The sequence below is a fragment of the Chamaea fasciata genome, unplaced genomic scaffold (assembly GCF_029207755.1).
Source record: "Chamaea fasciata isolate MVZ Bird 193981 ecotype frontalis unplaced genomic scaffold, bChaFas1.0.hap1 SCAF_7, whole genome shotgun sequence".
In the NCBI taxonomy this organism is placed as follows: domain Eukaryota; kingdom Metazoa; phylum Chordata; class Aves; order Passeriformes; family Sylviidae; genus Chamaea; species Chamaea fasciata.
The window spans coordinates 584,440-604,895 of NW_027094092.1; the positions used below are offsets into that span (position 1 = coordinate 584,440).

At 50.0% G+C, this 20,456-nt stretch overlaps 1 protein-coding gene across 4 annotated transcripts in view; it reads left to right on the forward strand.

Moving 5' to 3' along the window:
• Nucleotides 1-20,456, forward strand: part of PLCB2 (phospholipase C beta 2) — a 47,673-nt gene that overhangs the window by 4,645 nt on the left and 22,572 nt on the right. For 2 of the 4 annotated variants that reach the window (XM_066187075.1, XM_066187076.1), the window contains exons 3-20: nt 681-749; nt 7,967-8,107; nt 8,764-8,843; nt 9,142-9,195; nt 11,179-11,254; nt 11,612-11,712; nt 12,005-12,171; nt 12,385-12,531; nt 12,745-12,902; nt 14,791-14,873; nt 15,227-15,311; nt 16,359-16,530; nt 17,299-17,396; nt 18,108-18,204; nt 18,325-18,409; nt 18,681-18,805; nt 19,735-19,889; nt 20,245-20,409. In XM_066187075.1, coding sequence (XP_066043172.1) covers nt 681-749; nt 7,967-8,107; nt 8,764-8,843; nt 9,142-9,195; nt 11,179-11,254; nt 11,612-11,712; nt 12,005-12,171; nt 12,385-12,531; nt 12,745-12,902; nt 14,791-14,873; nt 15,227-15,311; nt 16,359-16,530; nt 17,299-17,396; nt 18,108-18,204; nt 18,325-18,409; nt 18,681-18,805; nt 19,735-19,889; nt 20,245-20,409 — 2,058 coding nt within the window. Of the gene's footprint in view, nt 1-680; nt 750-7,966; nt 8,108-8,763; nt 8,844-9,141; nt 9,196-11,178; nt 11,255-11,611; nt 11,713-12,004; nt 12,172-12,384; nt 12,532-12,744; nt 12,903-14,790; nt 14,874-15,226; nt 15,312-16,358; nt 16,531-17,298; nt 17,397-18,107; nt 18,205-18,324; nt 18,410-18,680; nt 18,845-18,966; nt 19,127-19,734; nt 19,890-20,244; nt 20,410-20,456 lie in introns of those variants that run through there. The other 2 variants (XM_066187077.1, XM_066187078.1) reach the window with 2 other exon arrangements.

Sequence of the window (20,456 nt, forward strand, 5' to 3'; positions counted from 1 at the left end):
ACTTGGGCGGTAGAATTTCTGCTCTAAGGGTTCCAGCAGGAAGAAGTGGAGCATGAAGTGAGGCAAGGGGAGCTGGTGTCACCATGTAAAGGGAGATACTTCACTGGGACACCTGGGAAAGGGACTCGGGGAGGAAGCATAGCTGCCACAAGGAAACCCAGATTGGAAGGGGTCTAGCATTCCTGGAAAATGCTGTTGATCAGCAGCTAAACTAAACTGAGCCACTTTTGCACTATGGGCTCAGAAAGGAGCGGGATTAGGAGTAAAATTACTTCCTGCTTAACAATAAAATGAGGATACAGCCAGAAGACATGGCATCCACATTGTCCTGTACTGTGATCTTGGAAAATAATGCTATCTGCTGCAACAAGTATAATTTGTTCTCCAGATCCATGGTGAGAAGAAAAATTAGTAACAGAGGAAGGAAATTCAGGTTGGATATTAAAAGAACAAACAAGACAGCAAGCCAGGAGTGAGGACATGGAGGGGTGCCTGGGGAAGGCTGTGCAGTGTCCTCTGTGGGAATGGCTTCCCTCCCTGCCTTATTCCTGCTGGGAGAGCTCTTCCACAGGGAAAGACACTAAGCCAAACCTGATTTACTGCTTCTGGGGGCTCTGTCATGGAACGCTTGCCTTCCTCCTTTGTCTTTCCTCATCTTCCTTGTCCTTATTCTATTGTAGGAAAGGGAAATTCTGGATATCACCAGCATCCGAGACACCCGAGCAGGGCGATTTGCCAAAACACCCAAGGTGAGTCCACAGCTTCTTTCTGTGCGGTGTTTCCATGGAAAGGCAGGGCTGCCTGTGGTTTGGGAGGGCTCAGGCGGCTTGTCCGGGGTTTCCGTAGGACGAATGGAGAGAGGATCTCATCCCCTTACATCACAACTATGTAAATACAGAAAAGCCGCGTTGACTCTTGTCCCTGGGCTCCCTCTCACAGAGGGGCCCTCTGTGCACCCAAAAGCACACTGTGCTAGATGAGCTCATTGGAAGGAATAAGTCAGAAAGCCAGGAAAACCAATTCCCCTTCCAAGTGCCCTGCTGCACTGGTAAGTCCTGCTGGAGACTGATACTCCTCCACGGAGTCACCAGAGCTGCTCTTGTGTAAGGATGCACAGGGTACCCACAAACCTGGAGTTACAATCCCATTCCAACAGTGTGTGCTGGGTTTTTTCCTCTTTAAAGGGAAGAAAATGCATATTCAGAAAAACTAGTTGGTTTTTAATTTTTGTTTGTGTTTTTCTCCCGAAGATTTTTGCATTTGCGCATGATCAGGGCTTTACTCTCGATTTCAGTTATAATTGAAGCTTCTTGCAGCCCTTGTTAGGACTTTGTTTCTGGGACTTTTTTTTTGTTTGTTTTTTACTTCTCCATGTATGGAAAAGGCAAGCAGAAAACTGCAGTAAGGCTCAAAGGTGGAAAAGGGGCCAAAGAAATAAAGCTGATGGGTCATGTGGTAACACAGGTGACTCTCTAAGGCAAAGGGGAAAGGTTTTGCAATATCTCCTGAGCCTCAAGCAGCCTTTTGCATAAGTTGTGTGGCTGTTTTCTCAGTCTGCTCTGAAAAATGTCTATTCAGAGCTCCCCAAGACCAATATTTCTCCAAATACCATAATAAGGTGGGTGCTAAAGGCATAGCAGAGCTCCAGAACAGCACCCATCTTCTTAAAAATTATATTTCCTTCAGAGAGACTGCCTTTCTCCTTAGAAATTCACTAGAATGGAACATACTTCAGTTTTCAGTGAGCCTAAAACTTTGTCAGCAACTTGTTTTGTGGGAATTGTTCTTTAAAAATGCTGTTGGAGTTTGGGTTTTCATTTGAGAGAATAAAATATTTGGGGGTGTTTGAGTGGGTGCTGCCCTCCGGATGGGACACACTAAGGAAGAGGCTGACTTAAAGGGGAGGTATGAGATACTCTTTTCTAGGGTGTGAAACTCTGAGGAATAACCTGTTGGCAAAATTAATTGATCTTTAATATAGATGATAAATTGCTGGGGGAAGTACTGAGGCTGGATGTCCTGGTGGTAACGGGAGGCTGGAGAAACATGCCCTAGATCTTAGGAATTAGTTATGGAAGACTAATTGTAGAGTACCAGGAGAAGACAGTTTGCCAATGGTACAGAATTATTTGGGGTAATAAAATCAGGCTGGTTTGTAGGAAGACCTTGAATTGCTGATTTACTGCATGATCTAATGAGTGATACATTTGAAACAGATAAAAATCAGGCAATGCACACAGAAAAAAAAAATCCCTCATCCTTCTGTAATAACAGGTCCCGAGTTGACTGTTGCTACTCAGAAAACATCGTGGGTGTATGGTAAAATATCAATGTAATGTTCAGCAGTATTTTCCCCCCAAAAGTAAATCGTATGTTAGGAATTACAAGGAAATGATTAGGAAGTCATGCTCTTGTGTACACCCCAAATGGATCCATGTTTATGTGCAGTTCTAGTGTACTCTCAAATTAGGTGAGAGCTGGAAAAGGTAAGGAAGAGCAGCAGGATTAACAAAGGAATGAAGTGGCTGCTGGGGGCAGAGCACCTGAGTAGGAGGGACTGTGTTCTAGCAGAAGGAGTAGGGTGAATGGGATGTGGGGCGCTGCAATATCAGGAGCTGAATGGAGAAGGGGAGCACAAAGCACTTGCTCAGGGTTTGAAGCAGTTAGTCAGGGTTTCTTCCAGTGCAGGATCTCCGTATAAGGTGGAATTTTCCAGAGGTAGGAGTGGCACAAGCAGGAGGTGCTGCTGCTGTCTCACCTCGTATCACCATGCCATGGGTGATGCTTCCTGCACAGTCATGGAAATGTGAATATAAAATGTCAGTGCAAGAAGGAAATGCCCTTAGAGGGTTATTAAATGTGAGATAATGCCTCTGGGTTAGGGAGCTGCTGAATCCTAGATTGCTGGGAGCTGCAGGAATGTGTCGATGAAGTGCCAGTGCATTTAGCCTGTTCCAGTACTTCTCCCTAGGCACCTGGATGGAGCTGCTCTGTTCTAGCTGTTGTCATAGGCCAGGGGTGGGATTTTAGAGTCCTGGGAATTGGCTGTAGCTCATTGTTGAACAACAGCAAAACAAAGGTCAAGCCCTGACTGATTTATTAAGTATTCTCGGTGGGCAGAAGTGATGCACTTGATGACAACCTTTGCTGTGAAAATCCCAAGTGGTTTTTGAATTCTGCGTTTTGCAGGGACTCATTTGAAATAAATCCCCTTTTTTATTTCAGAGAGAATTCTGGGGTTACTTGGAGTAAAATGCACTAGACTGGCTCCTTACCCACCTTTTCCTTGTGGATCCTGGGAGGTCTTGTGTGGGCACTGAAGGGTTGTTGGACCAAGATGTGCCATCTGGGTCTGGAGAATTGTTAGTTACACGTAGCTCTGCTATCCTTGATGCCTCTGGCTTAAAGCCCTCAGGGTCGTGTTCATTTGCCTCTCCCGAGAACACAAGTTCACAAAGGAATGCAGAAAGCAGGGAGAAACTCTTCACGTGCACCACCACCACACCCTCCACATGGGGCGGCTGTGTCTGGGGCGTTGTTACAAAAGGCATTAATATAAAAAACTGGTGTGTTGGAGCAAATAAAAATCTGTTTCGAGGTGGAAGAATGAACACGGATGCTGTTCTGCCCTGTTACAAAATAGTGGCTTGGAATAGCTGTGGAATAGAACTGTTGGACTTAATACGGAGTTAGTTGTTTCACTGCCTGAAGGTGGGGAAGAGATGAGCCATGGGCTTTATTTAGGGCAAGGATTAGGACAAGGAGAGCAGGATCAGGGCTGCAGGAAGAGCTGCGAACGGCACCAGCAATAAAAGGAGCATCCTTTGCCCTTCCCTGCAAGTGATGCACCAGTCAATCTGCAGCTCTTCCGAGGCAAGGTTTGTGGCCCGTTTTTCCTGCTGGATTGCGACTGAAGGAATTCCAGAGGAAGGAGAGTGCTGTCCGGAGAGCATCTGTACCACTGCTTTCCACAGCAAGGGGCTGTGCAGGTTTGGGCTGTGGCTCGAGGATGTGACCTGCCCTGAATTTTCCGGTCCCATGGCACTGACAAGACTCCTTGGGGCACAGGGAGTGGGTCACAGTGGATGTTGGGAGTTCCCTGCTTTCAGTAGCACTTTCCCACCGCTGCCGAGCAAGAGGTTTGGGGTTTTTCTTTGTCACCTCTACACACAGCGAGAATAAAAACACCAAAGCAGCCACGCGGAAAACCACTTGAGAAGGGAGCTGCTGCCGCGTGCACTGCCAGCACAGGGCACAGCCGGGACCCCCTCCGTGCCGAGGGAGGGATAGGGAGCAGGCAGTGCCCGGCACAGCGTGGAAAGGGACTCGCTGCGGGCTGCCGGCCCCAGCAGCCACCTCCAAACGCCAGGAGCCCTCGCCTGCCTTCCCCGGCGCTCTTGTCGCCGCAGAGCTGAATCCTCCCCGGCCCCTCCTACGCACAGGGCTCCCCTGCTCACCCGCCCGTGCGAGGTTCTTGCGCGGCGGCTTCGCGTTTCTGCCGTGACTTTTCTTTGCGGAATTTTTTTTTTTTTTTTCTAAGATGGGGCAGAGCGAACTTTGGCGTGTGTGCAAGAGAGTAATAAAGATAAGAACGAGCAGCGCCTTTGAACAGCAAGGAGACAAGATTAAAAAGCTATTGACTGTAGTTCAGCAGTGTGCCGATACAGATCAGGCTGTTATTTACAATCAGTGTTTTTATTTCACTAATGAGGAACAACAAGGGCTGCTCCATTTGTGGGGCTTTCTGTGGTTTCTAAGGCACCAAGACCCCGGAATGCTGTCAGAGAATCTAAGAATAATTGAGGCCAAAATACACAATGTTTTAGGCCAGACCCAGGCTGTTGTCTGTGTCTTGGGGTTTGTTTAGATGTTTCAGGAGGCATTGGCTTTGAGACAGGCATATTTTTTAATAGAAACAAAAGCTGTACTTTCTGATTGTCATGATTATAAGCCAGCTTCATCCTCTGTCCTCATTCTGTTGGTATTGAACTGGAGATGCAGCCTGCACTGCACATGTACAGGCAGATGATGATGCTGAGGCATTTCACTCATCATGTTTTGAGACGATAAAGTTGAAGCCAGTGGGAATGTTCAGGAGCCGTGCAGGACTATCAGAGTGCCCTGGGAGCTGAGCCGTGGCTGTGAGCCACAGGCTGTGAACGCTGCAGGTGGTCTGTGGTTCTGCTGCAGCACAGGGGACCGACCAGCAGCTCTGGCGCTGGGATTCAGCAACTGGTGAGCCCAGGATGGAGCTGAGCTAAGTCTAATTCCAGCCCCCCAACGGGAGAGCAGTCATATGGAGCTGTGCGGAGACACCAATCTGTGAGTGCACAAGAGAGGCAGGTACAAGCCTGCGTCTGGCAAAGGATTTATAAACGGTGGGGCAGGAGCTGCGCAAGGAAAGGGGCACGTGTGAGTGATGGCCTTTGCCATGCCGGGCCCTCCTGCTTCTGCCATCGTTGTGCAGTGAGCTCTGGGGCCACACATCCTCCTCTGTCCCTGCTGGCTGGCAGAGCACTGTGTTCTGTTTTGTGCCTGGGAATCTGAGCTGCTTCATTCTCCAGCTCCTTTAGGTAAGAGACTGAGAGCGCTTCGCTGTGGATTGTTGTCTGCCTGTGTCCCTGAGATGCCTGGCACAGGGTGAGGCTGGCCCTCCCCATTCCACCGGCATCGCCTGCAGTGTGGAGCAGCACAGCTGACGGGGGCAGGAGTGTTACCTCCGCAGTCAAAGGCATCGGAAGTACCTTGGGGCTTCCTTTTTCCCTTCTGGCAGCAAAACAAGACTTCTCTTCTCCAAAAGAGAAGATTTGTTGTCCTAGTGCCGCGAGACACGGCTCTGTCAGGGCACAGTGACACAACAGGTCCTGCTGTCAGTTGGCTCTGCCCCCGTTCAAGCAGAGGAAGATCATCCCTCTCTGTCCCGTGTCTGTCTCTTTATATTTGCATGAGAATTTGCTTCTCTCTGGACTATGGATCTCTGTACGGCTGAGGATTGTAGGGAAATCAGGAGGGTGGGACATGAAACACCAGCTGACTCCATGTTTCAGCCGCTCTGCTAGTGGGTTGTTTTCTGCTTGTCCAGGGTTTTTTAAGGGGATTTGCTAAGAGTGCTTTCCTTCTGATTTGCATGGCTAATAATGCGTGTCCTGCTTTTCATGCGGCAATTCCTATTTTTCCTCTATGGCTCCCTGCAAGGTGCCAGTGGGTAATCCCAGAGTGGCACAAGGCGCTAAAGGAGAGCGGGTTGTGGAAGAGCCACGATGTGGCATCAGGTTCAGAGCTCCTGCACGCAGTCTCTGCTCCTCTCTCCACATCTTCACTGGGTGTTGGATGCGGCACTGCCTGGATAAGGGTGACAGTGCTCGGCTTGCCGGGGGCCGTGGCCTGGACGGAGAGGTCTGGGGAGAACCAGGTGATGAATGTCTGCTAGAGAGCAGCATGCGGAGTAGGAAGGGCTGGGAGGAGCCCCGGATAACAAATACAGGAAATGAGTTCAGCACAACCGCAAGTTCACCATTGTTTGGGCCTCCTCTCCTGTACAGCCCCTGGAGCTGAACAAATGCTGTGGTGCATTTGCAAGATGAAGTTAAATTTGGAGTTTAAATCCCAACACTTTGCCGCTGGTGCTGGAAAGTTGAGCTCCAACAAGGAGTTGCCACGAGCGTGGGAAGGAGATGTGGGTGTTTGATGGTGCTCAGTTCTGTGGAGGAAAATGGCTCACAAGGCCAGAAGGAGCCATTTTAGAAATTCCCTTGTAGAAAATAGGCAGCTTGTATTCCTTCCCTTCCCTCCCTCCAAATGCTCTGGGATTAAACAGGTTTCAGAGCTACCCCCTCGGAGAGGTGCTTTTGCAAAAGACAGCAGTCAGATGATCCTGAGTTACAGTCCAGCCCATCCTGTTTTTCTTAAAGATGCCTGCTTGCTACAGATGTATAAAAATTGCAAATGCTTCTGAGATTAGGAAAATTGAAGTGAAAAAATTCTGCAGTTCCCTATAAAATGTGTATACAGCTCTGTGTGTGACGTGGGGCAGACTGAAACCTGAAGGTGCACTCAGATTCCAGCTCCAGTTTAACTTCCAAGTCTGACCTGCTCTAACAATCCCGCATTGTGGATTTTGCCCTGTTTCTAAAAGAGCCGGTGCTCTCACAGCTCCCTGTTTGCTTGGACAGGGATTTGTCCTGCACTTCAGATCATGGATTGCTCTGCTTCATTCTAGGAATGGAAATTTTATCTTCCCAATAAAAATAGCACCATCAGTAAAACTCTGGGATACCTTGGCTTAGTGACACCGTGCATAGGAATGCAGAAAATGCTGAATAATTTAAAGGATTCTTTAAATACTTTCATATGGTGCTGCAATCCAAGTACCACTAATCGGATGAGCCTTACACTTAGCAAAACAAGTCTCTGGGGAGCCACTGCCGTAGGGTACTGGAATTGCCATGGAAAAAAACACTACTAGCAACCGACTGCAGCAGAAAATGGGGCTTGGAGGGGAAGATCCCAACTCTGGGGTGACAGGGGACCCCTAAAAACATCTTTCTCGTGGAGGGAGGTTACACGTAATGGTGTCACACTAATACACTTCTGTGTGTGTGTGTTTTGATAAAATGAACTGGTCACACAGCTCTGGCACAAGCAGGCCGAACTCTCTCCCCTGCTTGTCTGCAAGTCCAGCCTGAAGTTTCAGAAGAAATTTTATTAAAAGCAGCTTTGACTTTTTCAGACTTGTGCAGGAGTGTTATTTGTGGTGGTCTGCCCCATGGAGGATCCAGTAATGCAGACTCCAGAATAAAGATAAAAAAATAAGGAAAGCCAAGGAAACGAAGATTGCACTAAGCCATTTTGCAGCCCTTGAGATGCTTTCTGTGAATTTGGGCCGACATGTGTATTGGGGTCTGGGTTTTTTGGGTAGTTTTCTCTCATTCTCCAGTTACTCCCATCTGTTCTGTTTCTTTTGTAGTCCCTGAAGCTCCGAGAGGTTTTTAACTTGGATTACCCTTACAGCACCTTCCTGCTGAAGACCCTGACAATTGTATCTGGCCCTGACATGGTCGACCTCACTTTCCATAACTTTGTGTCCTACAAGGAGAATATTTGCAAGGTATTGGGGCCTGAGGTCTTGGAAGTACTGGGAACCACAAAGAATTGGGGCATTCAGTGGGGAGCAGAAAAGGAGAGGGGGAGACAGCATTACTGAGCCCTTCCAGCATTCCTGACAAGGTTATAAACAAGCAGGTTTATGTTCCAGTCAGGTGCCGTGTCTCCATAGTTCTAGAAGCTTCTGGCCTGCATGGAGAAGGACCAGTAGAAGACTGGTTACTGTCGTCTTTCATGTGTTTTGGATGGATGAATGGGCACCTGAGAAGTGGAAAATGTTTATAGGCAGGTGGAAGGTGGTGGAGTAAAGCCCAGAACTATCAGACAGGATAAGGGCTAACAGTTTTAAACTGGAAGAGGGTCGATTTTGATTGGATGTGAGAATTTCTTCCCTGTGAGGGTAGGGGGGCCCTGGGACTGGTTGCCCAGAGAAGCTGTGGCTGTCCCATCCCTGGAAGTGTTCAAGGTCGGGTTGGATGGGCCTTGGAGCAATCTGGATAGTGGAAGGTGTCCCTGCCCATGGAAGGATGTGGGACTGGATGGGCTTGGAGGTCCCTTCCAACCCAAACCGTTCCAGGATTCTGTGGCCCTTCCATGTTTGCTGTGTCCTTCTTGGAGCAGTTCAGCAGTGCCCGACTGCCTCTGCCCCATTTGTTCCAGGACTGGGCGGAGGATATTATGGCCATTGCCCGGAATCCCCTCACGTACAACGCTCCCCGCTACACCTTCCTAGAGAAAATGTAAGTCCTTTCTGGGAAACCTTTTTTCTCTGAAACATCCATGTCCTGCTCTTTCTGACAGTACTGGGAAAAACAAACAAACCAAAAAATAGACTTCTAAGCATTCAGGTCCCTTGGCAGCCTCCAGACCAAGGCCTGGGTCATGCCAAGATTAAGCTGATGGTCTGTAGGACCCCGATTTTCAGTTCATTGTTAGATTGTTTTCCCAATTGCATGTTTTTCCTTTCTTCTCGTCTAGTAGGATCTCTTAAGATTGTACAAATGCATTTCTGTGATTTTGTTTGGGTTTTTTCCGCAGTCTAGTGAAGCTGAAGTTGCAACTGAACGAAGAGGGAAAGATTCCTGTCCGGAAGTGAGTGTGGATATTTGTTTCATTGTGTGCTCAGTCAGACTGCAGGCAGAGCAGCTGATGAGAGGGTGGTTGCTCAGTGGCTTCAGCTGTCCACTCTTCTTGCACCTAAGAGGCAGAGAACTTTCCCTCTGTGTCCAGGCCATGGAAGTTCTCCTGCTGCACTTAGGTGACATGTAATTTGAGTCTGGAAAGGAGACTTTGTGGCCTTCAACTCCAGCAAGAAATGGCTTAAATAGCAGCAGATATCACGTCCTGGTTGTTTGGGCCAAAAAAATCAACAAAACAAAGCAACTTCAGTAAAGTTCTGATCACAGATAATTTTGCAAAAACTGAGCTGAAAGGTGCATGAGGTGTGGGATTGTTTCCTTTTCCTGTAAGGAGTTCTCTCTTTGGAGAGCTCTTTGCTGGACTCCCCAGCTCGCCTGCATCAGGGCTCCCTTGCTTTTCTTGTCTTCTTTCTCCCTCTGGGACCACTCCAGTCCTTCCCCACTTCCTCCGTCCCTCAGCCTTTGCTCTGGATGTGCATGAGAAGGAAGCAGCCCCTGGGCTAGTGTTAGTGCTGGTTTAGGAGCAGAGAAGATTTGTCCTTCCCTGTCCCCAGCCTGACCTTGTGCATCAGGTTAGAATGGGAAGCAGAGCCCAGCCTGTCCCTTCTCCCCTGCACTATGTGGCATGAATCTGGAATTGACTCTATGCCAGTCAGTGTCTTCCCAAGTCAGATCGCTCCGGGACTGCTCCTGTGGTTCCTCTGTGTTGATTTAGCTCGTACAACGACCAAAGGCAGCACTGCCATGTTGAATTCCCTTTTGGGTCCATAAATTACCTTTAGTTTTAAGAATTAGGAGCTGCAGACAGTGCATTTGGGAAGTTGTGAACCACTCTGCTCTAGGTCTGTGCTGGGTTACAGTATCACAAGAGGTGAGCACTAAGCACCCCAAATAAACGCAGCCCCCAGGGTGTGTTGTGAGGCAGAGCTGTGCTGGATTAGGGCTGTGCTGACTAAATGGGCACCTGGAGGACTGAGCTTTATTCAACACTAAACATTTTTTGTTCTTTGTTTTCTAAACCGCCAACCAGCAGAATTTCATTGTCAGGAACCAGAATATTAATCAAAGGGCTGTTAAAAATGTGCAGGTCTGTAACGCATAACACACTAGGGAAAAGTGCTTTGAATTAATCTTTAAAATGCAAGCAAGGTAGTGTTGCTGCAGAGCTTATTCCTCTGAAACAAGCTAGAAGAAAATATCTGATACAAGATGTACCTCTCCTCCGTGCCCATTTCTTGCAGAATGGTAAAAATGCAGACGATTAAATAGTCCAGATTAAGAACAAGGCTTATAAAAATACTCAGTGTCTCCAGGTGCAGGTAAATATAAGGCTTTTAAAACTCCTGAAACTTCTGAGAATTCCATGAGCATTTGCCTTTCCTTTAAATATGTAAATCCCTTTGGAGTCATAGCAAGGCTGCTGCAGTTTTGCCTTGCAAAGGGCAGGGTTTGCATGAGCTGCTCCAGCCCCCACCAGGCACTCCTTGTTCCCCTGTCTGCTATGAGCACCTGTGATTCCAGGAGCTTAACAGAACTGGGGCTGGATTTACCTGTGCAGGAGACCACGGTGCTGTTGACAGGGATGTTCTCAAAGGAGGGAAGGTTCAGTTGTTGTTATTTCTCCACAGAAGCACCTCCAAGAGGGGCAGAAAAGGCCGGGAGAGGGATTTTGAGTGACAGGGCTCTTACGGAGTCCATAGCAGAAATACAGAACTGCTGCTCGAAATCGGCAGTCTAAAGATCACGTGTAGGTTTATCACACTTGGTCCCTCAGTCACTCCCCTGGAGAAACACTCTCTGTCTTTGCTGCTTCATGCTTAGAGTTGTCTTGCCCGTGTCCCTTGCTGTGCATTTGGAGCGTCCTGCGCTGCCTGCAGCTCCAGCCCCTCGACCTCTCTCCTGCTCCACGGCGATATTCATTTGCCTGTCTGGTCAGTATTTTTCAGATGTTCCCTGCAGACAAGAAGAGGGTGGAAGAAGCATTAAATGCTTGTCACCTGCCAAATGGCAAGGTAAGGGTTTTTCTGGGTATCCAGAGGTCTCATGAGCTTGAGAAGGATCTTTTTCCCTGCCCTGACTGGGGTACCCTTGGCTGTGAAAAGCCATCAGCTGAGATGCTTGTAGTTGCTTACCTTACCCTGCCACTCCCAGGCCTGAACTCTGGCCTGCTGGCTTCGGTTCTCACTGTCTTCTAGTAACACTTGTGACTCCAGCACTTGCACTCTGTGGCACAAGGAGCAGCAACACCCTGCCAGATGTTCCAGTCACTTACTGGGGTTGTCACAGCCAAGTGCTGAGCCGTGGGTGTTGATGACAGGTAAGAGCTGTCACGGGGTTGTGCTCCTGACACGGCCTCGTTGCATTCTCAGAACGATGCCATCAACCCCGAGGACTTCCCCGAGACGGTGTACAAGACGTTCCTCATGAATCTGTGTCCACGACCCGAGATTGATGAGATATTTACCTCACAGTAAGTTTCCCTCAAGCCACAGCCCAGAACTTGGTCTCTTGTGGCAAAAGATAGAGAGGAAGGAGGGGATTTAATGTTGTGTGGTTTGTCTGGCCGTAAGCCTTAGGAAAGCAGGATCCCAGATCATTTAATGCCTTTACTCACAGCCCAAATAAAATGGATGAGACCTCACTGTGCTACAGGACCCTGAAATATATGGGCCCAGAGAGAGGATCAACCTCTCCTATGTGAAAAGATTTCTGGGGTAATTCCCAGGCCTTACTTCTGCCCCTGTGTGATTCTCTCCCTGCAGCCATCTAAAAGCAAAGCCCTACATGACCAAAGAGCACCTGGCGAAGTTCATCAACAAGAAGCAGCGCGACACCCGCCTCAATGACATCCTCTTCCCGCCGGCCAAACCCGAGCAGGTGCAGAGCCTGATAGAGAAGTATGAGCCCAGCGGGTTTAACATCCAGAGAGGTGAGTCTCGTTCAGCCCAAAGCACTTGCTACAGAGCTGGGATGGAAGAGCAGAAGATCTCGTGCCCTCTGCCATCCTGCTTCCCAGGGGAGCAGTCAGCCTGGCTCCCACAACTCCCTGTTGTTCCCACAACCCTCTTCCCGCTTCCAAAGCGGGCCAGAACTGTTCTGTTTGGCATCTGACGGTTCGTTAACAGCTCTGTTTGCCGTGCAGGGCAGCTCTCTCCGGAGGGGATGGTCTGGTTCCTCTGTGGCCCCGAGAACAACCTGATAGTGCTGGACAAGCTGATGCTGTACCAGGACATGAGCCAGCCGCTCTCGCACTACTACATCAATTCCTCACACAACACCTATCTGACAGGTACGGGGCAGGGCCACAATCAGCCGGGCAGATGTGTGTGCCCTGCGGGCTTTGAGGGCTGCGCTCACTCTGAATGCTGTGTGGCACGAAGCAGGGCCGGCCTGCAGCTGGAAACAGATCAGCAACCTGCTGAAGGCTGGCAGAGCCTCCTGTTGCCCCTGTGTGTGCAGGAGCTGTCCCGTGTGAGTGGCTAACGCTGAACTTCTCCCGTAGCTGGGCAGTTTTCTGGGACGTCCTCTCCCGAAATGTACCGCCAGACGCTGCTGGCCGGCTGCCGCTGCGTGGAGCTGGACTGCTGGAAAGGCCGGCCCCCGGACGAGGAGCCCATCATCACCCACGGCTTCACCATGACAACTGAGATCCTCTTCAAGGTGGGGAAGAGCTTTCTCCATGGATGCTTTCCCCTGCCTGCTTTGAGACTGATTGCTGAGGGAGCCAGATGGCTGAGGACAAAGATGTTTGAGAGGGGAAGATTGACGGCCAGGTGACAAGGGAATGAGTGTGTGGGTAGAAGGAAAAGCGAACAGATAAGCACTAGGTTGGAATTCGTGCATTTTTGGAATGGGAGGAGTAGCAGAGAGGTTGACAGCTGGATGAAGATGGATGGATGGATCAATGAATGAGGGAAATGTGGGAAGTCAGGCAGAAGCCACGGAGAGATGGCTGAGCAGAGGTGTGTGCGTGCGCAGGGCTGTATCACAGGATGGGTGCACAGGACGTGGCATGAGGCTGGTGGATTTATAGATAGCGGCCCATCAGAGGAGCAGACAGGCTTCTAGAAAACACACAGCTAAAATGAGTTTATCTTCTGGTCTGCAGCAGGTTTCTATGGCTGACAGCCTCAAGTGGAGGCTTTTGGAAGAAGAGGGTTCAATTCCTTCCCAATGACCTGAGTGTTGGAATGTGTTCTGGGGAGCAGCTGGCTTCCCTGAGGATTCAGCTCCCAGGCTTCAGAAGCACAGCACAAAGCCAGGCAGTATAGGGCATTTATCCACAGCTTGCAAGTTACAAATAAAGGCATCACACTGACTTTTTTCTGCACTCCTTTACACAGCTGCTGCCAACAGGTAGAGGTGCTTTAGATGGCTTTTTCCAGCTCTTTATTTTTCTTCTGTATCTTCCCCCCAATTCCCACACTTCACTATTACTAAAATATTTATGTGTGGAGGGGGGGAAGGGGAAACAACAAACCAAAGCAGTCCTTAAGGTCGGAGGTATTGTCATCCCCAGACTCAGTAATTTCCAAAGCCCTGTGGTATCACTGCTGCTTTTTGCACAGCAGTTCACCGCAGACAGAACAGGAATAATGGCATTTGTAGCTGCTGTAATTGCAGAGTTCTGCTGAAGCCTGGGACCATTCCTCAAGGAAATTATAACCTGCTAACACGGCATGTGCTGGGCTTTGGTTTTACATAACACTTAGTCCTTTCTTCCACCACAATTCCTGTGGCCTTTTGGTAGCATTGTCTGAGGCTTCTCCTCAGAGCCTTGAGGCTTCTGTGACTGATTCCCAGTGGTCCATGGAGGAACAGCTGTAGCAGCCTCCCTCTGTGCTGAGGTCATGGCTCATCCAGGATTTGGGATGATCAGGGGACTGTAATTGCAAAGGAGCAAATGGCACTTCTTTACCAATTAGTAGGCCCAGAAAGGAAAATAATGGGAAGTTTGTGGCAGTTTAACAGGGGCTTGGGGAAAATGTTATTATTTTTTCTTACATCATTAATGCTGAGAAGGTTTCCATGGTATTTGCATTTGAAATGTCAGCACAGCTGGTGACTGAACACTCCAGCTCTCTCTGCTGCCAGGCAAAAGGATTTATAAGCAGCAGAAATGATAGAAAATTGGGCAGGTTCAGAGGTAAGTATGGATAGAGTTTGCAGTGGTTTCATCTGGTGCTGCACACACCTTTCTGTGCCAGTTCAAGGTGCTTGGGACAGCGGTTTGTCCCTCTGGCCAGGCGCTCTCGCATGCAGTGAGGTGTACACTGACCTGTGCAGCAAAACCTGAAACTCACCTTCTTGCATCTTCAGCTTCACTTTGGCACAAGCTGTTGAGCTGAGCTCAGCGTGGATCCTCTGGAGCTGGAAATCTGGGTAGTTGTGAAAAAGATGACACTTCTCACCTTCTTACTGGGAGAAGTTTAGTGACTTTAAAAGGAGCTCCTGAGAAACAAATTTGGAGTCCGTTCAGTGGGAGGTCAGCTGTGTGTCTGTTACTGATGAGTGCAGAGCTTTTCTCTGACCACGGCCTCTCCTTCAGGATGCCATCGAAGCCATTGCAGAAAGTGCCTTTAAAACATCTCCATACCCCGTGATCCTGTCCTTCGAGAACCATGTGGACTCGTGAGTATTTGGTGGTTGGGAGAATTGTCTGCTGTGTCTGGAGCAGAAAATTACAAAGGCAGGGGCTGCTGGGTTGAAAGCTGAGAGCTGAAGGGAAGCATTAACTGAGGTTTCTGAAGCAGCTGAAGGTGGGTCAGAGCTGAAAAATGAGCCTTAAGCTGCAGAGTGGGGTGATCACAGTTGTGCAGCCTTTGACCTTGGGGTCAGCATGGGAGTTGACTTGGGAATGGGACCGTAACATAACAGCTGAGATGGTGTTCTGGGTAGAGGACATGGATCTCAGTATTTCGTTCATGCCAAGCTCTGGATTTGGGCGTTTGCTTTCCTCTTCACGCCTGCCCGCTCTCTCTTAGGCCCAAGCAGCAGGCAAAGATGGCCGAGTACTGCCGAACCATTTTTGGAGACATGCTGCTGACAGAGCCGCTGGAGAAATACCCGGTATGACACGGATCCTGGTTCATAGGCGTGGGTGGAAGGCTCTGTCACAGAGGTTTTCGTGTTTAGCCCTCTGTCCCCTGAGGGGCTCTGGGTGGCCAGGAGGTACTGAGGGTACCAGGTGTGTTCCGTGCACGGCACTGGTCCATCTCTGTCTTCCAGCACTTGGGAACAGGAGCAAAGGCCTAATCCTGCTTCCAGCCTGGAAATATTCCCTTCCAGACATAGGTGGGCAGGTCAGTGTCACATGCTCGGAAAAACTGAGGAAAGCTCCCCATCTGCCCGGCCCCAGTCTTTATCTTACCTGTACGGCAGGTGTTTCTGTGGGTCCAGTGACACCATTGGTGCCACAACTGCCCTGCCAGGGGACGTGGTTTTAAACATCTGAGCAGGACCTGTGTTCTGCAGGGCACGAGGCAGGCCCTTGGGGTGCTCAGAGAAGGGACAGCTGAAGCACCTGGCCCGGGCATCTGTTTGAAAGCCCTGAGACCCAAAGAAGAGCTGGGAAGAAGCAGTGAGCCAGCAGCAGCTGCCCACTGTCCAGCCCTATGCCCAGGCAATAGCAGCAGAGGGATGAGGGGGGAATAGTTCAAGAGATCAGCTAAGCTATTAACAGCCCGTTGCTGTCTGTGCAGTCTGTCACACGTCCTCGTCCTTGTCTTGAGCCACCTCCTCTGGGATCTTTTCTAAATCTGCTGCAGGCAGTGTTTAAATCTGGCCTGAGTACTGATGAGGCACTGAGGATCTGGGATGTAATGAGAGGAGCGGGTGGAATGGGAAGCCAGAGGTATGCGGATGCCTTCAGGCCATGTAGGTGTTTTTTTAGCAGGGTGGGTGGCAGGCAGCACGGCAGAGCCTGAGAGGTGCAAAGTGCTGGTCTGAAACCACCGGTGAAATCTTAAGAAAAATCTGCGTTAATCTAGTGGGACATGCTGGCAGATAGAGGAAATTAGGAGCATAGTGGGTTAGAGATGTCTGTGCACCGGCAATTGGCCAGGGGGACAGGAGAGGTGAGTGTTTGAATGTTGTGATGAAGTTTATCTGTTGCAGCTGAAGCCAGGAGTTCCTCTGCCAAGTCCTAAGGATCTCTTAAGGAAAATCTTGATTAAAAACAAAAAGAACCAATATATGACTGGGAAGAGGGAGAACTCTTTGAAGAAAGGGAGGAACGTGGAACCAGAAACCACTGAACAGCCAACCTCTGTGGATGCTGAAGATACTGGTATGTCTGAAGGGAAAGGGGACGAGTAAAAGTGATGGGCAAAGCCCTCTAAATCACCCAATGTGAGCTTGGGGCAAGACAGCAGCAGTCATCAAATCAGCTATCCCAAGCAGCAACAGAAATCTGGAAAAGAAATTAAATCTTCAGGATACTTGGAACACTTAGTCCAACCAAAAGAGACGATCATTCACAACCTGCCCATCATCCCTTAGTGATCCATGGATACACTCTGGCTTTTGGGTTGAGGGAAGGGCAATTTGTTACTGCTTGGAGCTCTCTGATAAGCACAAATTGACCACAGTCTCGTTCTTCACCGTGAGGGTCCTGGAGGTTCACGAAACCTTCAGCCCTTCTCTCCTCCCTTCCTGTCACCTCTTGGGCTCAGGGCCCCTGTGGTAGAGCAGTCCCTGTCATGGTAAGAGCACGTGGAGTCATGTGAGGACAAGGTGAGCACCACTGCAGAACACCTGGAAATGGGCATTTACTCCCACAAAAATGTTTGACCTTGGAGGGGACACAGCCTAGTGATTGTCGCTCCTGGGTGTGAGAGAAGCCTGGAGCAGGAATGGTTGGGTCTCTTGGGTGTGCTGGTCCTCAGTGTACCAGTTCACATTTGGATTTGGCCAATAAAATTGTGGGATTCTTCCCCTCAATGCTCCAGCGTTGCTTGGTGGTGAGGTTTGGCAGAGCCCTCCACTGCCAGCAGCCTGCGGGGTCCTGTCTGTGTCCTCCTGATCCATGCCCACTGATGAGGGCCTGTGTGCTTAGTCTGGGCAGGTGATGTGGCCGAAGAGGAGCCAGAGGAAGAGGATGAACAGCTCAGAAACCTGGATGAAGAGGAGATCAAAAAGATGCAGTCAGATGAGGTACTTTCACTGTTGGTTCTTTTCCTTTTCTGTTTGGACTTCTGCTGGCTTCCGTTTTCCTCTGGGGCCTCACCCTATTGAAGAGAAATGAACCCGAAGTGCGAAGGGTAATGAACCTGTCAAGAGGCTTTCCATCCCCCACACGACAAGACTCTTGCAGGAGAAACTGAAGAAGAGAAAATTTGTTGCAAGCATAAAGAATGTGGCAGAGGAGTTACTGCTGACTCTGCGTGATTTGGAGATAACTGTTTGCCTTGGGGGTTTTGGAGAGGCTTAGCCTTGGTCTGAGAAGTTGTTACTGAAAGTGCTGCTGCTGCTGCTGAAGGGGGAGGGAGGAGATCAGCATTCCCTTGAATAAAAGGTCCATTTCCCATTTCCATCTCCCTGGTATCCTTTGGAGAAAAGGGAAATCAATATCCACAGCTTGTCCCAGACTCCATGTTCCGAGGGGTCAAAGACATATCCTGGGCTTTGTACATCCTCCCTGGAACCTCTCCGTGTGCCTTGATTCCATTTTTGCTCAGCTGCCTGGAGATTCTGTGCCCCTGCCCAACATGGAACTCCAGAACTGGGAATCCAGAGAAACTGGAGCACTCTGGTCGGGGCAGCCACCAGAGCTCTTTGACTCTGACTGGGAGGCCCCGGTGCAGTTTGTTTCATCTCCAGGGAAGGCCTCTTCACCTGTTTCCTTTGGGATTGTGTTCTGCTCAGGGCACAGCTGGCCTGGAAGTGACGGCGTACGAGGAGATGTCCAGCCTGGTTAACTACATACAGCCCATCAAATTCAACTCCTTCGAGGTCTCTGCCAGTAAGTCAGGCTCAGTCCCTTTGGAATCTGGCACGATTTGTGCTTCCTGGCTCCGTCTGTCCCCCACGCCGAACGGGGACTGGGTGTGCCTCGCTGCTAAATGCAATCTCCTGTTTGTAGAGAAGAACCGGAGTTACGTCATCTCTTCCTTCACCGAGCTGAAGGCTTGCGATCTACTGAGCAAGTTCCCCATGCAGTTTGTAGAGTATCCTTTTGGCAGCCCTTTTCCAGTGCCACTGGGTGCTTGGAGTGTGAGGGCGGTTCTTGACAGGATGCAGCCTGCTGTAGCCAATGTCGAGGCTGCCAGATGCTCGTCCTTAAGTGAAAAGTGTATGGAGAAGGAGCCCGAGCCTCTCTGGGGTCTCGTCTGGAAGGCTCTGAGCATTTGGTAGCAGAGCTCCAACAGTTTTCATAGTGGGAATATGCGGGCTGGCCCCAGGGCAGGAGAGGAGCGTTATTTCCTATAGAGCCTGTAGATACAACAAGTGGCAGATGAGCCGCATTTACCCCAAAGGCACCCGGATGGACTCCTCCAATTACCAGCCCCAGATGTTCTGGAACGTTGGCTGTCAGATGGTGGCACTCAACTTCCAGACCATGGGTGAGTGTCGGGATGTGCTCCAGCCTCCGAGCCTGTTAGGTCAGTTGCTGCTGGTCCCTGGGTGCTCCGGTCCCCGTCTTTTCCTTTTCCGCCATTCCCTTGGTCATCATTCCATGTGCTTCTTCCCAAAGAGCTGTTCTCCTCTGATTTGATCTCCACAGACCAGCAGCACTTTTCCATGCCCAGCGCAGACCTGGCACACACACATGCACACACGTGGACTGCCGTCACCCTGTGTCCGGGCACTGTCCCTGGCTGTCCTGTTCCACGATGTCACACTGAATCATATCCATGAGGACACCTGCAGCTCCCATCCCCCAGGTTGCTACCTCTACAAGGCAGAGGAAGAGCTCCATCTGGCCACAGCACTAGCCTGTCTGTGCCATTATTTCCCGGATTTTGACCTGCCCAGGGAGAAAGGGCCTTTCATTGCTGCACAACCAGCATAAGAAGGAAAGAAAAGCCATGAGAGAAAGCTGTACCTTACCCCTCTTCCTTCCTCAGAGGGCTGTGTTATGTCTAGAGCGCAGGAGACAAAGGGGAGCGAGTGCAAGGTTGGTTCTGAGGAGGACGACAGTGCAGGCAGTGTCCTCAGAAGTGTCAGACAGAAGACGGACTCAGAGGAGGCCCAAAATAAAAGGGGGAAGCAGCGAAGGGGCTTAGGTAGCTACTTATTCCCACCCAAAACGAATGGGTGCTGCTTAAAGCAGGTTTTAATTTCGTTCTGCCCATGACTTAAGGTGCAAGTGCAAGCAAACCACTTCCCTTCCTTGCACCAGCTGCTGTAATATTTTTCCCTGTAGGGTGCTGAGAGGCTTAATTAGTTTTCAGGACGGCTTTAGGAGCCGTGGGCTGGCAGGGGCTGGAAGCTGCCGGCACAGGCTGCCTGTCTCCCCCGGGCCTGTCTCACTGTGTTGCTGTGCTCTCAGATGTCCCCATGCAGCAGAACATGGCCCTGTTCGAGTTCAATGGGCAGTGTGGCTACCTGCTCAAGCACGAGTTCATGCGGCGCCCCGACAAGCAGTTCGACCCCTTCTCCGTGGACCGCATCGACGGGCTGGTGGCCACTAACGTCTCTGTCACGGCAAGTACAGCCTGGGGACCCTGTCCTGTGTCACCCAGGGGGACTCTCAGTGCCACAGGAACCCGTGGAGTCTGGGGGAAAGCATTACTGTGGCAACTCCCAGGCTTGTCGCTATTTTAAATTAATCATAATCACGTGAAAATGGAAAACGAGCATCTGCCGTGCAGAGGCAGCCGAGGCTGTGCTACTGGGGAGAGAGGAAGTGCTGAAGCAAGGAATGGGGGTGGAGGTAAAAGAAGAGCTGGAGCAGAAAAGCTGTTTTGGGGTGGGAGAGTGACTTTGGAGAGAAGGAATGGGTGCGTCCCTCTGTTTCACTCTTCCCAGCAGTTGCTAACTCTGTCTGTGTTGTTCACAGGTACTCTCTGGTCAGTTCCTCTCGGACCGCAGTGTGAAGACCTACGTGGAAGTGGAGCTCCTTGGGCTGCCAAGGGATGCCAAACGCAAACACAGAACCAAACTGACCTCCACGGCCAACTCCATTAACCCTGTGTGGAAAGAGGAGGCTTTTGTGTTTGAAAAGGTGAGAACATTTGATAGTAATTTAGACAGGGAATCCTCAAAGCTCCT